At 39.4% G+C, this 17,912-nt stretch overlaps 2 protein-coding genes across 5 annotated transcripts in view; one reads left to right on the forward strand and one right to left on the reverse strand.

Moving 5' to 3' along the window:
• Positions 1 to 16,731, reverse strand: part of ldlrap1b (low density lipoprotein receptor adaptor protein 1b) — a 35,591-nt gene extending 18,860 nt beyond the window's left edge. For 2 of the 3 annotated variants that reach the window (XM_086050214.1, XM_086050216.1), the window contains exons 1-2: positions 13,152 to 13,405; positions 562 to 704 (exon numbers count right to left, since the gene is read on the reverse strand). In XM_086050214.1, the coding sequence (XP_085906340.1) occupies positions 562 to 704; positions 13,152 to 13,236 (228 nt within the window). In that variant the 5' untranslated portion in view covers positions 13,237 to 13,405. Of the gene's footprint in view, positions 1 to 561; positions 705 to 13,151; positions 13,406 to 16,603 lie in introns of those variants that run through there. The other variant, XM_086050215.1, reaches the window with a different exon arrangement.
• rhd (Rh blood group, D antigen) overlaps positions 14,826 to 17,912 on the forward strand; it is a 34,174-nt gene continuing 31,087 nt past the window's right edge. For both annotated transcript variants that reach the window (XM_086050212.1, XM_086050213.1), the window contains exon 1: positions 14,826 to 15,113. The gene's annotated coding sequence lies outside the window, so the exon portion shown is untranslated. The remainder of the gene's footprint in view (positions 15,114 to 17,912) is intronic.

Consider the following 17,912-nt stretch of genomic DNA (forward strand, 5'->3'; position numbering starts at 1 on the left):
TGAAAACCTGAAGTTTTCCCAGAAATTCAACCTACAAAATAATGAATATCTCAGCCCCTATAGCAGAGAGAAACATAATTCCCAAAGAATTTGAGAGCTTAGACGTGTGGCTTTCACACAGACAAGTCAAGTCAAGTCAAATTTCTTTCTATAGCCCTTAATCACAGGAAAGACTCAAATGTCTTCACATGCCCAGACCGAGTTTATTATTCATCTTTACTCTTTCCATTGAAGGGGTAAAAAAAAAAAAAAAAGTGTCAGTGCAAGAGAAGCACTACTTTTAATTTTAAAAAATATAATGCTAATCAGCATCCTCTTTTCTGTTACAGTCCACAATCGCATCGTCTATATCACTGCCGTTACTCATTTAAGAGCTCCCGCGACCACGGCGTCCGCCTTTATGACCCGAAAAAATTCCGCAACATCCTCACCGCCACGTGTATATTCTGATGCATTTCATTGGTTAAGAGATTGAGAATTAAATAATAAATAGAAAATGACATATACACTCTCCCGGCTTTAAGGGAGCTTGTGAAGGTATTTGTGCATGCAAAATCTCACTGTGGCCACTATCCTCTTGACAGCAGCCGCAGACAGCTCTTCTCCTTTGGGCTGCTCAACCATTGTGACCCCTAGGTACTTGAGCTGGAACACCATGCCCTCCAGGAGGGTCTCCCTTGTGTCTGTCCAGTTCTCTGGAAGCTCTATAAATGAAAAACACAGATAAGGGAGATGATGCAATGTAAATCAAGCGAAATGAAATGAAGGGAAATCTAAACAAATTTGAAGTTAACCCGAAACGGATAATAGCATTTGAATTTCAGTCTTTTTACCTAAGGGAATGTTTATTATGTGCTGTAAATGTTAAAACGATCAGAATGTGTGCTCAAACACAAACATTAACTATAAACATGATAAAACTGATTAAGATCAGACACAGCTTGAATGACTGTTTTATTTAAAAGAAGGATTGTCTAAGATTAATTGTATTAAATAGACTTGTTCTCTGCTATTTGGGGTTTCTATTCACTCAGTCTGATCATATTCATATATTAACAGTGACAGTTCATGCAGAAAATTGCCCTCAGATTAATTTAGAAAAAAAAAAAAAACCTAAACTCAGGTGATTTTTTTTCTTCCCCATATAAAAACACAGTCCATTTGATCCATCCATCCATTATCTATACCGCTTATCCTCACAAGGGTAAAACAGTCCATTCCACTACTAAAACATCTTCAATGAATAGTAGATCAACATGGTTGTTTTGTTTAATGGATAAAAAAACAACTTCCTTGGGATAAGGTTATTGAATCATCATTGGGAAGAGAAGTAACCAATAGAGTTGATCTCCCTAAATTACAGTACCTGAAAGTAAAAAGTTAAACTGTTAAAGGAGACACCTCCTTGGTGTCTTAAGCAAATTTGTGACATGCGTTCGTCAAAAAACACTTCAACACCAAGTCACCAAACTCTACTGAAGATGTGACGCATGCAGCAACAATCACAAAACACAAAAACTCCCCCATTAAAACAATAAGGTTGTTAAAGGTGAAGCCAACCCAAACATGTTTTTTTTCAAGAATATGTTCTATGCAAACCCACTAGTTGAAACAAAGCATTCTGATAAATATTGCGTTTGTGGAATAAGAGTTAATCCAGTAGTGTTTAGCCATCTCTGGGGGTGGCCATTTTGTCACTTCTATCGACTGAAAATGACATCACAACTGCTCGGGGGTCAGGTAAGGACCAATCGTGACTGACCTGTTTTCTGAAACTTAGCCGTGATTGGTCGATACCTGAGCCTTGAGCAGTTGCGATATCATGTTCAGTCGACAGAAGTGACAAAATGGCTGCCCCCTGAGTTGGCTGAAAATGGTGGATTTTGCTGCTTAACTCCACAAGTCCACAAACACAATATTAATCAGAATGGGGAGCATATTCTTGAAAAAAATATGTTTGGGTTGATTTCCCTTTAAGTATGTTCCACTTAGCTAACTGTTCCCTGCGAAGTCAACAAAACTCAATGCAGCTCTGCTTACCTTTTGGCTTTGACATGATAGTGTTTAAGGCATTGTCTACACGTAGCCGGGGGGTTTGCAAACGGCGGATATTAGCCTGCGGTTTGCCCTGTCATCAACATGTGCCCAGAGGGTTTTTTTCATTGAAAACCGAAAACTCCGACCACAGTGGAGGTTTGCGGATATCTCCGGACCCACGTTTGGCTGCGGACAGTCGGAACCGGAGATTTACGTAATCACGATGCGCCAAAAATGCTCAGACGTCACTTCCGCGATTTGCGTTTTCAAGAGAGACAACATGGATGCCTGCCATTCTTCAGGCGCTTTTCGCTTCATTATTTGTTCACAACCAACTACTGCTTCTCATTGAAGAGTAGAGGCGAAGATTTATTACGAAAAGGTCGGCTCCTGACCGCCAGATAACTCTGGTACGTCCAAGGTATATTCCCCGGATGAAAGTTCCTTCTGAATGGACAGTATTCGGCTAACTACTGCCACCAGAGGCTTGGCATGCTCGTAAATGAGTTTCAAAACGCACTTCCGCGGTTTGGTGTAGATGCGTTTTTTGGATGTGTATTCCTCCACAGGTGCGGGGAGGAATATTCGGTTGTTAAAAAATCCCGGCTAAGTGTAGACAAGGCCTAAGACAGTGTAGGGCAGACAGTCCTTGCTTTAAAGGGGCAGATCTTCACCCAGTCAAGCTGCCAATCAATGGCCAGAGAAACTCAGTGTATGGGTGGTATTATCTAAACTAGCCCTACTGATGTCACAAGCCATTAAAATTCAGAACGGCTTGCTATGCTCACAGCTACATTTTCGAAAATACGCATCTTAAAATGTTTGTGTAATTTCAGAGGCCCAACTATTTGTAAACTTTTTTTTAAAATTTCAACAGTCTATGTTTCATACTGTATGTCCCCTTTGAAGCTTATTTAAATAAGGTATTTATTTATATACAAGCAGAATGTCAGCATTAGATTTCATCAAGGGAACTAACCAAGAGAAGGCGGGAACAGCAGCTCGGACCTATAATCCTCCTCTTGCATACAGCCAAACCAACCCTGAGTGGTTGTGGGGAATAGTTATATTGGTCTAAATGCCAGGGTATAGTTAATTGATGGGTGGGTCTGAAAGGCAACACCCACTGTTAGGTCAAGGTCTACAAGCTCAAACCTGGGGAACAGGTCATTCCTTCCCAGTTGATACACTATCAGTGCATAGCACCAGAGCTGGGCACTTTACCCGTTTTTTGCCAGTCCGTCCTCCATCCACAACCTGGGTACCCCTTCCGTCCTCATCCCTCCGTCCTTATTCATAAAAATAATCGTCCACCGACCCAGTCGTTTTAAAGCACTTCCGTCCTTGCATTCCGTCGGTCCGCATCCGCCAGAGGGCAGACTATGCCTGTGACAACAATACAGCAGGCACATGAAAAAGAGCTCTACAGTGTTGTGCAGGCTTAGCAAGGCAATCTTGCTTTTTAAAAGAACCCAACACAGCACGTCAGCCAGGACTTGACCCGGTTAGGGATGAGCAGAGGGACGGACGAAAACCTACCAAGAACCTAAGGCTCCACATTACGTTCTTCTGTCGCCTCTTTGCTTTTTACTGTTTGGTGGGCGGTGCGCGCTGCCGGCTTTGGGACGACGTCACGAAAGATGCACATGGCAGCCACACGGGGAGGGGTGGGGTTTTGGTGAACCAAGCGTCTTACTTCCAGGGTAGAAAAAAAACACCAAAATAACTAATCTTTCATAAGAAATTTGATCACCATTGTGCTAAAAGTAATAGAGCATCATGTATATGCCTATAGTTAACTGCGGAAAGCTAAAAAATAGCATTATACATCTGCTATAGCAGAGTCTTTTTGAAAAATTTAATGAAGTTTTTATTTATCCAAGATATTTATTGTTCTTCATTTCAATGCAAATGTTCCATATCCTTGAGAATTTAAAGGTTATTGCACTTAAAACGGATGTACTGCAATTATGTTTTGCTCTAACATCATCAGTACATCAGCAGCATTTTAAGAAAAAAACAACAAAAACAATACGATTTTTTAACGTGATAGTTTCTGGGTAAATTATATCATCTGGAAAATGTAGTTATCATGTCAGGCCTACCAATAAATAATGTAACTGAGAAAAAGTAAATCTCTAATGTGAAGCCGGTCGGCTTCTCTACCACCAGGCTTAGCAATTTTTTTGCGGGAAACCTTGCAGTAGAGTCTGGGAAACCCACTCCTCCTGTATGGAGGAATAGATCAAACCTATTGTCACAGTTTGAGTACAGCAAACATAAAACACAGACAACGACTACCAGATCCCATCTCTGTGGTACTTTGAAGCATGATCAAACAGCTTTGTAAACAGCATGACATGCTGGAACCAAAATACTATATTCTAATTTTAGATGTGCATAAATACAATCCAGCAAGTGCTGTTTCATGTAGAATATTAATAATCCATGTTCATATTGGTCACATTTGAATTCCTACAACCGAACCAACCCCCTCCATCCAGCAGCAGCCTCCATGGCAGCTCATCGCGGCTCCAGCACTGATTAGTACGAACTTCAAAGGCTTATCGGCTGTGCTGTAGCTGTGGTTGGCTGGTCAGTGAGCACCGCTCGCCTGCGTGATGCCGCCTTGAAGTAAGTGAACATGTTATAGGGCAATGTTTGCTCGGTGGATGGGGATTGTGTTTGGAGAAAACACCAAGCTTTGCCCTACCAATCATGTTTAGAGAACAGTAAAGATTGCAAACCGTGCAATCAGGTCGGGTGATGGCGCAAGCTATTTGCAGCTCTGCCAAAGCCTTGATCCTCTTTTGCAACTGGCCAGCTCACACCACTTCTACATACATTCAAATGGCCTCACATACACTACGAAATGAAACACTCATGACAAAGTGCAGAGTGAAAACATCTTTCACAGTTTGAAGGAAAAAAAAAAAAAAAACATAATTATGTTATGTTGTCACCACATCAGTTCATGTAAAATTCAAGTTCCTTCATGAACAATTACCCAAAAGCACGACTGAGTCATCCTTCCGTTAAAATGAGGTTATGTACTCCAACTCGTCAACTATCTCAACTGACTCACATGAGAGCTTCATGTGAAAACAAAAAACAGTGCTTTGCTTGAAGAAAAAGCACCATGAAAGTAAAACCATTTTTTTTCCGGTTTTCCCGCCTCTTCTGATTTTCTTTATTTATCCAGAATTATGTACGTCATTTTCGGCGCCGCGCAAGTGGCAGCCCGCTACAGCAGCTCCGGCTCACCGGTGAGCCTTTTCGTGTGTTTTTGTACCTTACTATTATTCTACCTCATACCTTTTTCACATAGTTGATGGTCGTAAACTTGCGTAGCAATGAACACCCAAATTGCGTTATTCTTGCTGATGCTTGTGGCTATCTTTTGCGCGATCGTGTCTGGAAACTTGGCTTTGAGCCGCGCCCCAATTGTTTACAGCCGGAATCAGCTGTTAGCTATCTTCCATCTTTCAAGGAAGATGCTGTAACACTGAAAATTTCCCCACTGTGGGATCAATAAAGGCCTTCTTATCTTAATTCGTAAAACAAATTTTAAATGCACAATAAAATAAATAAAAGATGAATACCAAAGTGGCCAAATACTATTCAAAATATCTGGTATTACTGTTTTCAAGGAATGCAATAAAGTGCAAAGAATTTCAATAAACACAAGAACAAAGAGTTTTAGGTAACTACCATTTAACTGATATTCAATACCACTTTTTTTTTTACCAGGTGAGTACTTAACTCCTGAGCACTCACCAGTACCCATACCAAGTAAGCTACCACTACCACTAGAGCTTTTCAATAAGTCACTCTGAATTTAGAAATAATTTGTATAAAAAATAAACAACTATAACAATAGCGCAAAATTAAGATGACAGCCCTCACGAAGAGTTTCAGTACAAAAAAACAATGACAAAAAATAAAACATGTCTGACATTGACCAATAGACTTTGAGTTGTTTAATATGTGCACCATCAAACTTAGATCTTAAAAAGAAAAAGAAAAAAATAACTATTTTGAGAGTGCAAGCAATTGGCACCAATTTGGTGGATTGGACCATATAATAGATAAATGGACTGCACTTATGAAAGCGCTTTTATCTACACCATATGGTGCCCTAAGAGCTTTAGAAACAGGGTTGCCAACTCCCTTTAAAAATAAATAAGGGACACCTCATCGGCAGAGACGGCCAACCTGACTGACTTCAACCTTCCTAGCGTGGTTTTTTTTTTGTTTTTTTTGCTTGAAGAAACAAACGTTATTTAAACCCAAGTTGGCGGCACAGTGAAAAACTGGTTGGTAAATCCGCCTCACAGTGCAGAGGATGTGGGTTCGAATCCGGCACCGGCCTTCCTGTGTGGAGTTTGCATGTTCTCAACGTGCCTGCGTTCACTGTCAACTGTGTCTAAAATCTGGACCAAGTACAGACAACATTGGAAGTTCTTACTGGCAAGCATACTGGTAGAATTATGCCAGCGTCATATTACACAAAGGTAGCCCGATTCTGGGCCGACAGATGTGTCACAGACAAAGGTAGTGTCCATATTTTGAGTTGTCTTGGTGCATCGTAGCCCGTGTAGTGTGACATACTCAACAATTGGTCGTTTGGCGTCTGGGACGCTTCACGACCACCACGATTAAAGTATGGCATGTCAGAATTTTTGTTCGTCTTGCCGCATAGTGTGACATGTCCTACGTCATCCTTCGATTGGTTCTTTGACATTGACCAATAGGAAGACAGTGCCTTTCTACTTATGACTGGACATAGCGCGCACATACAAACAATTAAAATGCCGAAAAAAGGAACGGACAGTAGGGGGGGGGGGGGGGAATACTGGAAAGTATACATAGCATTTCAACTCATGCTACGTTTGCTAACTGCAAAGTCAGTTCTTTTTGGAGAATAGACAGTCCATACTGCCCTCTCCCCACCATCCACGTCCATAGTCTCTCTTTCCATACCCTCTCGTTTTTTTGGGGGGGGGGGGGGGGGGGATTTTCAGAGCAGAGAACAAATGTATATGCACATAATGCCTCCATCAACATGACAACACAGCTGCCTGTCCTGCCTCCCCGACGGACCCGCGCTGATGGACAGAATCTTGACAGAAGTACGCAACGGTTGGGCGGGGTCGAGTCAGTGACATACTTGTAGTGTGACGTTTCTGCCGGTCCAAGACACAGAACAATATTATCCGGGAGTCTGACAGTGCAACCATTGTGAACGACAAAAAAGTCGTGTAGTCCGAGAAGGGACTAGACAGATAAGACAGACAGAAAACTTAAAAAAATATGTCTTGAAAACAGAAAGCAAAAGCAGTTAGTTTTTTATTTAATCTTTCTATTGAGCAGTTTATTTGACTTTTTCATTGTTGCGGTGACCTCTTATTAAATGTTAGATATTATCTCTCCGGGTCCTTATGTTCAATAGTTTGAAAAATTAATATGAAATACTTATATCGTGACATAAGGGTTAGGGCTTTTCAGTCGGGGTTTTCAGTCATATCGCCAAACGATACGTCTTAACTTTGAGAAATTACAGTAATTTAACTTAAAACAGGAAAATTTGTAACATGAATTTGAAAACTCCTGGAAGGTAATCATGTTTTTTCTAACATGAGAAATTACAGTAATTTGTACTTAAAACAGGAAAATGTGTAAGATGAATTTGAAAATTCATGGAATGTTTTTTTATACACAATACAATTTCAGTTGAGCAGGTTATACGTAGTGGAATATTAAATGTTACAGCAACATACATGATTTTTGTAATTACCAAAACTGATGGTGGTCTCAAATTTGTGAAGCACTGTATAGCTAACATGCTTCTATGCCAATCCTTCAAAATATGCCAGAACATGAAAACGGTCGCTTGGGGACTGCTGCGTTAATTAAAAATGGTTTATATTGAGTATTTTTGGAATGGAAGTGTTAAGTAAAAAGTTGAATTACTTTGTAATTGGTTTATTTGTTGAAGCATTAATATTCGTTTGTGTAACTGCAGTGATAGCCATGAATGAAACATATTGTATATTATATTAACTATACAGGACCAGTGCCGGTACTGACAAACATTTTTTAACTGTTCCAGCAGCTCCACTTACCTGAAAATTACAAATAACGCCATCCAACCTGTGTAATGCAGATGTAAATAAGACAAGAAATAAAAGCTCTTTGAAAATCCCCAAAATTACGGCATTTGTCTCACTGTTCCAAAACTTTTGAAGTGGTCTGTATGTTGTGATCTGAATGGCGCAAAGCCCCAAGACACAAATATGTAATCTAATCAAAAACCATTAAAAGGTAATGCCAAGGAATGTTTCTGATGGAACATCAAAAACAGTGACCAAAGTAACATTTGTTTCTTTTAATTTTAGCAACCAGCCTGTGTGCTGAGTTAGCATCATCCAATCTAAGTAAAACAAACGCAAAAGATATTCCAGCATTATTAGATTCCAATTAGGACAAGTGATTAATTTAGAAACCTCTGACTCAGACACCTTGAGGCATATAGAGACACAGCACCAAGTTAGAAAACCTTTTAAGTGTGCCACAAAGAGTCTCACATTTTACAGCAAACTCCTGTGGTTTAAACCAAGTTCTGCAAATTCAAGTGTTATTTAATTTGGAAAGGAGTCTTGGTCACTGTTGGACATTTACCTGGGAAAAAAAAAAAAACGTTCAGCTGGGGGGAGGTGTTCTATTACCACAGTAAGATTTGGAATAATCGATAGGATAATCCATTCTAAAAAGATTAGTTTGTGACAGCCCTACAGTGAAGTCACTGTAATAGTTAAAACCGAGACACGCGTCTCTCAGAGACAGTTTAATCCACTCTGTACCAACATGAGGAGAGTGAGTGAGATAGCCATGTAGATTGAGTCCCTGCCAGTCAAGGATTAGACAAAATAAAAAATCTACTGTTAATCAAAAATCTACTCTCAACAAGAATCATGGTTATGGTATGAAGTGCACATGAAAAGGTACTGAAAGCAGCCAATACACTTTAACGTTGTTCTGGTTACTGTCAATTTAAGAGTCCCAGCCTCTGCTGCCTGACGTAGACGGACCACTGTCCAAATGGCAGGTTGTATAAACAACAACAAAAGAGAGTGACAGATAAAGATAAATCCTTTTAAACCCTTTTCCACCATTAATGTGATATCCTATCTAAGATGTAGAAGTATGTAAGTGGGGTGCCAACACGGACTGGTATTTGGAACTACAGTATTCATAATTCTCTCCACCTTTACTGAGGACCCAGTACTGCCTGAAGAAAAAAATAGTCTCAAAGCATCAAGTTGTCACCACCGTGCTTTACTTTACTGTCGATGTGGTGTTTTTATTTATTTTTTTTTTTGTTTGTTTGTTTTTTTATGGTGTTGAATTTGCAGCAAACAGTCCTTTTGGAATTGTGATAAAAAAGTTCAAACTTTGTTTTACTGGCCCATAACATGTTCCCCCATGCGTTTGAGAGATTTCATGTGTTTTTTATTTTTTTTTTTTACTTTGTAAGAAGAAGGTCAATTGCTGTCACGTGTACTACTAAACAGCCAATTCTTGCAAGAAATTTTTTCAGCTCTTTCAATGTCCATGACTAGTTTTCCTTTTGTCTTTTCATCCATTTTGGAACCAAATGTCACTGATGTGCCATATTTTCTCCACTTGATGATGACTGTCTTCACTGTGTCCCATACTATAAAATTATTTTGTACCCTTCTCCTGACTTCGGAAAATGAGAGCTCTCTGATGCTGTTGAAACTCTGCGGACCATGGCCATATTTCAAATGTGAGAAAAAGCCTACTGGAAAATCTGAAATTTATTTCTGGTTACTCAAAGGCACTTTGAACAGTTTGAATGTGATTTTTCCATTCTGAAGAGTCACATCCCAGACGGACTTAACTGCATCCTTTGCACACCTGTCGTAGTATCATAATTATTGCACTACATGTAGGGGTGGGCGATATATATATCGTCAGATATCATCGTCAATCTTGCTTTCATGATGCAACTGTACATTATTGAGGATTAATAGTGCCTCAATGACCATATGTATAGACATATGGCTGAAGGAGCTTTCATTAATTATTCCTAACCAGGCTGGTAAACTGGTTTGCCACTGTGTCTCTGAACCATTATTTCAATGTCATCAAGACGAATGCAGCTGAAATAATGGTCTTTTGGTGTGGAATCTTTCTTTCAAATATTCAACCAAAGCAAACCATGACACTTTATTTTAAACAATCCATCCCACTAGTCTTTACTTTCCAGTTGAGCTGTCACAAACAAATCTTTTTGGAATTAATTCCAAACGTACTGAATTTCATAGCACACTTCACCGGGATTTATTCACGTCAATTCATATTCTAATGCTTTTTTAGCTGACTACTTCCAGACGATGACACTTCACAATAAGTTCACCTAATATTACAGGCTTACAGTAGCATGGAATGACCCTCCCACGGCTGAATAATACAGGCAAGAAATATCTCTGCGCCCCTAAATACTGTGTAAGATTATATATAGGGACAAAAAAAAAATTCAGCCTTTCGTCTAACTGCTTGAGAGAAAAAAATACCATGATGTCATTTGAATAATCACAAACCTACAGTAGAAAGCTCCCTCTTTGACCAAGACACTGGGAGAGAATACATCATTCTTCCTTCAAAGACATGATGAATTGGCATTTCCAGAAGAAAAGTTCCCAAGGTGCATTTTCAGTTTGAAATAATTTTGGAACAAAAACAACACGGCCAAAACAGGAGGTTGTGATGACGCAAGCATGCGCTGGCGGCCCGCTAAACTGAACGAAGGTGGTGCCTTGACAAGGTGTAGTTCTTATGCAAGTAAATATGGTTGCAAGTGAAGGAGCTCATCTCATTTTTCTGTTTGCAACTTCTGAAATGGGTGGTTCTCAGGAAGGCCAGCCCAGCCAGAATCTCAATCGCGGACCCACTTTGAGAGTCAATAATATTTTCTTTTTATTTAAAATTACCAATTATTTCACTGCTTTCAACACTGCAAAATTACTGCAGGGATAAAAACAAGCAAACTTTCTGAGATTTGTACTGTCATTTGTGTGTGTATATATTTTGAGTGCCATTGTTTTGGCTATAGCCATTGTGACCACTTCATCTTCATGACATGCCAACACAGCCACATAATTAAGGGCACTTTATACGATAAAAAGCATCAGTTTCAAAAACAGTTGTTACCAATAAAATGGCAGAATTTCAATGCAACACAATACGGTTTAATCGAGCCCCACGCTGTCCACAATGTGACAATTTGTCAGCAGAAATAATTAGTTTACAGTTGGTACATGCTGAGTCCACGAGGTACCTCCAACGATTTACTACTGTATTGTACAATATACGTCCACCCAAACGACTTTAGTAAGTTGAACCGGAAGATGTTAACTATTTTTTTTAACTGCTTTGTTTATTCTGCGATGACCAAGGAAGCTACGTGTCGACCATGGTGTCCAGTTGTATTGGTAACGCTCAATAATTAAAATAGTGCTGTATATTTTTTCCACGCTATTTGCATGCACTATGTTTTCAGTGTATTCTTGCGCTGGAGTCAGCAGCTGCAGGCATTATGTATTTTGAAAAGCAACCAGCTAATAAACTTGAAAACCTTATGTGCTCGAGAAAAAACGGGGGCAGATTCTTAATCAGTGCAAAAACTACATCTACAAAGGCTTACTTGCAACTCTGATTTAAAAAAATGTCCAATGTAATGTAAAAATATGTGACCAGTGAATCAAGGAATGACAGAAACAAGAGGATTAACTTTTTAAGTTGAAGTCCTGCGTCATTTACGGTCCAGCTAGTACACACCCATTTGCCCCTGCGATGGCATCAACTGCTTTTTTTTTTTTTTTTCAACAATTTGCAAGAAACGTGAAGTTGACGCACATGGTTTGCCTTCACAGGCCACATAAAATGAGGTAGCGGGCCGGAGCTGGCCGCCGGGCATTGAGTTTGACACTTAAGATTTAAGAAATAGGACAGTGAATTTACAACAATACTAGAAGCTGTTACAATCCCAAACAAGGAAGGAATGTAGTAAGGATGGATGCCAAAGAAAGGAATTCGCTCCACTGTCATGGCCAAGCCCACACGCAGGAGGGAAGGGATGAGGTGGGAAGAATCTCTATCAAGTTCAAAACTTTGCCTCAAGCTTCAAACAACACTGCACATCAAAAATTATAGCCAAAACAAAATGTGGATGTGGCTGACACCTGCTGAGCCTGCATCACTCTCAGCATTAAAACGAAGCATTGATTGCACTGTGTGGCACGTGTGACAGCTCCGTGCCAAGTGCCCCATCGTGCGTGTGTGTGTTGGGGGTCACGGTGGGGACATCCCCCTTTGTGTGACTGTGGGCATCTAGGTGCATTCATGATCATGCAAAATATCAAGTGTGGTGACCGTACACACTGAAAATCTCAAAAGTGTCTCCCATGCTAATTAATCCGCTGAATCATAGGGACTAGGCTAAATAAGACTTTCGATTCACTCACTCATTTCTGTTTCACATAGTGTATCGCTTAGCAACAGTGGGTTGCTAGGATTGCACAGCTTTGCCAGAAATACGACCACTAATTCCCCAGCCTGTACCTCTGTTGTAAATCTCAGACGTGACGTGGCAGACAACACCGGCTTTTAACACGGGACCGCCGGAGTTCAGTTGTCATATCTCCACGTTTGGACAAACGTAAAACGATCCTTGACTAGTGAGACATTAGGACGGCCAGTATCATTTGACCCGCTCGACAGTCGACACTCTTCCGAGTGTCCATTATGGAGATACGGGGCGCTGCTGTCAAGAGTCCGAGTCAAGTTCAAAGCGTAAATGCACCAGTTTCCGACTTTAATTGACTACTTTAGGATACTATTTTAATTCTACAAGCTGTCAAACATTCGCAACGTTGACTTTAAGTTGCCCCAACAAGTGTGGCTGGCGGATCGTAACATTTTAAGGCACGCGCCGGTAGCCCTTCATCTGTTGCTAGCTTAGTGTAGCCAAATTAGCACAAGCTGGTGTCTTCTTTTAATGCGCAGTAAAATACAATACATGTACTCACTTTTGTGTCTGCCGCCTCCCCATGACTGTTTGGCGATGCTGGGGCTTCGTATTATCGCCCTTCCAGCGGATTTCAAGGCGTCCATATCGCGGTGTAAAAGTGGGGCAACCCCCTGTCAAGCCGTATACTGTGTATCGAAACAGCCCGCCTGTTTGCAAACAGCAGTCCTCCTGAACTTTTCTCATCGGTTTCCGTCCTTTCGGCACGGTTGTTCAATCGGCAATGGATCAACATGCTCTGCCCCCTGGGCGGTGTTACATATGCAAATTGACCAGATAATATGCGTGACGCTGTTTGTAGAAAAACGTGATGAAGCGCTTGTACTAGCAACACCCGCGTCCTGGGCGGGCGGTGCTTTCTAAGTGAAAAAAATCCCACTGTTTTCATTTGGTGCACTATCTCAGTGATTTTTTTTAGAATCTCCCAGTGCATTACCATTCAAGGACAACATTTAGTGCAGGAACTCATTCTGTGCATTTTTTTTTCTCACAAAAATCAACTCATTCCAATTGTGATTCATGTCATTCCAAATCCCAGAATTATTTTTTTTCAGGTTTGCCCAATAAAAGCTTGTGCAACATGGATTTACCATGCATTGTAATTTATTGCTATGACGCTTCAGATAAAATCCACCTGTTGCTGAACCTAACCCCCAATTCACAAATATTCTTAAATATATTATTATTATTATTATTATTATTATTATTATTATTATTATTATTATTATTATTATTAGGAAACCTGGTTGTGCTAGATAGAAAAACTAGTGCAGTCTGAATCTTAAAAAAATCTATAGAAAAGTTTGCTTGCATCGCTGATTAAAATATTTAGCAAAGATTTGTTGACCCATGTTAAATACAGATTTTTCATATTCTAGAACTACTGTTTGAGTGGATTGAATTCTGCATCTGTCTTGCATTCTCCACCAAAAAAATATAATTTAATTACGAATAACACCTGTGCCTTTTTTGGGGTAGTTTTGGTGTAAAGGCTTTGAGAACCGCTGACCTCTAGTTTTTGGACTGCCCGCTCCCTCCTACATACACACACACTTTAGCCAATTACTGTATGTATGAAAGTAGACTGAAAAAAATGATATTGAATTTATTCAATTTTATTTAATCAAGTGGTTGCACGAAATAAAATCATCTGAATCTAGATCGATTTTTAAAGTAGATGTATAGTTTGCTTAAAAAAATCGAACTGGATTCAGATGGTTTTATTTCGTGCAGCCACTTGAGAAAATAAAATTGAGTAAATGATGCACAACATTTTTTCCATTGTATGTGTCAGCTTTGTTTTAGTACAATGACTGTACTACAACGGATGAGGTTTTTGGCAAGTACATGTTCTGTCCCTTTTCAAATCTCCATTCAGGCTTCTCCATTCAGGCTTCTGTATTAATATGCATTCTGATTTTTCTTAGTCAGGCTAAACTATTGAATTTTTGTTTGTTGCATAGTATTTAATTTTGATGATTGTACGAAACCGCAGATGAAGCAGAAGATGTGGCAGACAGTAGTTTGTCTCCACTCTCCACACAGTGGCTATGGCCACAATGAAGGGGGCGTATGAAAGCACACAAGTTCACATTGCTGCCTTTCTTCTTCTACACATGCAGACAACTAGCTAGGTTCTTTGACTTTGAAAGTTTAAAGGCTGATACCTCATCAAACTGCATAGCTCACAGATGCTCTTGGACAGCTTATCAGAATTTTGGGCCGAAAAGGATTTGATCCAGAATGTATGGGCCTATGCCAGCTGCAGCAGTGTCTGTGGAAAGATCACTTAAAACATTCATTTGCAAAAGGACTGATCAAGAAAGAATGTCTTTACAATAATCTCTGTTTAAACTGAGTTACTTTAGAAGTTAAAAAAAAAAGGGAGGACCTTTACAAGAAAGCAACAGGTTTTTTTTCTGACTCTGACGGAGAGGCCCATGGACTTCATCTACAAGTAAAGGTAAGCAAATAAAACTTTTTTAATGTGAACTAAAACGAGATTGCACTATGAAACTAATAAACTAAAATTCTAATTAAAAATGTGATTTCGCATGGAACATTTTTTAACCCTTGAAGGGCTTGACAAAATATATATAAGATATAACAAATGAAATTAAAACAAATAAAATATAACAAAATAGTTTTAACAAATGAACAGAATATTTCAGTCCAGAAGTTAATTTTAAAAAATTTTTTTCAAAGCACTAAGTAATTTAATGAGTATCATTTTAACACTTGTATGGTGTTCGTAGTTTTGTTACTCAGCCAGTGTTGATGGCTCTGATGGATCCGCTAGAGTTTTGGGTTTTCAAAACAACACAATCAAATCATTTTCTGTTAAAATACTCAACAGATATTTAGTACATCCGAATTGCAGGGCATATCATATGAACAGCAAACATTGTTAATATTTGCCCATTACCTTTGTTAGATCACATTTATGAATTGATGTGCTACTCCTTTTTTGAAATAAAACGTGATGGTAAAAAATAAAAATAAAAGAATAAAAAGAAGAAAGAAAATCACATAACAGTGTTTTATCACTATGAGGAGAAGGTTTCTGTTATGCCTTGGGTCAGATTCTTTTTTTTAAATAAAAACTGAAAGTGTGTTTGTGAAAAGAATATAATATACCATGTGCGTGTGTTGGGAGGGAGCAGGAGAAGGAGAGTGAGGGAGAGGGAGGGGGGAGAGCGAGAGAGAGAGAGAGAGAGGGAAAGAAAATGCCTTACCAGTCGTGAACCTCACCGCACATTTCTGCTGTTGCTTCTAAAGAGTAACTATCCTTTTTTTTTTTGTGAAAGGAGAAGAAAGTTCAGATACCGCTTTTCAAAATAAATAAATAAATAAAAGTAAAATGTCACCATTAAAAGAAATACTTAAGTTCAAATAGGGTAGCTGGAAAAATCTAATTAAGTAACCTAGTGTACTTAGTTGCTTCCTACCACTGACAATCAGCAAATGAATCACTGCAGAGGATGAAAAAAATCCAGCAAGACTGGATTTCAGAGAAGCTGACAAGCTCAGAGACAAAAGACACAGGCTAATAGTCCCCAGGGATGTATAGCCTAGTATTGCGTAACATCTCACAATCTATTCTCAAACTCTGGTGACAGTGACTAACAGTGACACAATAATGGCTCCATTCACCACAAACAATATCAGAGGGAGAATTGTTAACAGTGAGAGTAACTGTTCAGCTTTTCAAAGATGCTTTGGGGAGTGCTGTATTTGATGGCAGTAACAACAAAGACAAGAGAAATTACGCTTGAAAGTAATGCGCGTAAAATGATCGAAGATATACTGTAATGTAATAATGTGATAGTAAAACCAAAGACTTGGGGTTCAAATAGATTAGGTGAAGGGAAACAAAATATAAAAACATAGAAAAGGATTTTCAGAGTATTTGAATTGCGGCCTCTTCACAACCGGTTAATTCCACAAGCTTACCTCGGTCAACTAGCATAGTGTCCAGTTGGAACAAAAAGCATAATACCACAGAGCAAAATAGAGAGGATTTAGTACAAAACATGCATATGCCCAGAGGAAGTAGTCAAGTCCAGAAATACTGGGACATTTTAACACCACCACAATCGCTTTGAAATCAAAGGTACAAAATGTGCTTTAACGACAGACTTTCAGCTTTATTTTGTGAGTATTTACATCCAAATCAGGTGAACGGTGTACAGATTACAATACAGTACTGTATATGCTCTTGGCTGCGAAAATAGCCGATTACTAGGCGGAAAAAAATGTGCTTTCGACTGCTTAGTCTGACTATTTTTGTTATAAAGTTTCACATCTATCGTTTATCACCTACAAAATGGGCGTCCGAAATGGCGGATAGGCGGTCCGTCATATAGTCGGATGCCCAGCTCTGCATTTTAACATGTTTTTCACTCGCAAAGAATTTAGTGAGAGTCATGGCCTTTATTTACATTCGCCGCAGCTTCCAAAATGGTGGATGATGATGTCGTGATTATGCGGTGCACGAGCCCCGTAGGACCCTCGTGGCTGAAGCCAGAGGGCAGCCATCTTACGTTGCCACTGTTACTAACAACTTATTTTTGAGCTGAAAACACAATATCAAGGCATGTCATGTACTCTAGGATCCCTGTTTGGTGTAATGAGAGACTCTCAAAGAACAAATTTCACTGTTTGCCTCGAACATTGCATCGAGTATATTATCTCAGTATTATGAATTGTGACTGACATAGTGTATAGGTTTAAATTTCGCAGCAAATTTTGCTCTGATAGGCTTTGCTTTCATTTCATTGTTCATGGTTCCGACAACATGATCCAGATGAATCTTTGAGTAGCACCCAAAGCTACTTTTAAAGAGAAAGTTTAAAATCACATTCTTACCGGTTAAATGTAACGCTTCTCCCAGACTTACTAGTAGAAACTATGTCACATACAGTATCATTTTCGCCATAGAGACAGAAAATAATGGTAAAACGTTGCGGAGAAATCAATGCAATCAATTTGAGCAAGCTGATCAATGTAAGATGGCCGCCTATTGCTTCACTTCTCCAGATGGCAAGTAAGTGGCATTGTTATGCGGCATTCGTGGAATGTGGGAAGTCATACTTTTGTACTGGAACATCCCTTTGAACTGGAGTTGCGAAGTGGCGGGAAAAAAAAGACCACAACTTCACCGACCGGCTTCAATCTGACGTCACCCAACAATGGTGACCCCCATGAAGACATAGACGGTAAATGGAAAAACATAATTCACAAGATTATAAACACACATTTT

Source organism: Filicampus tigris, chromosome 13 (genome assembly GCF_054856515.1).
Source record: "Filicampus tigris isolate MCC_2025a chromosome 13, RoL_Ftig_1.0, whole genome shotgun sequence".
Lineage (NCBI taxonomy): Eukaryota > Metazoa > Chordata > Actinopteri > Syngnathiformes > Syngnathidae > Filicampus > Filicampus tigris.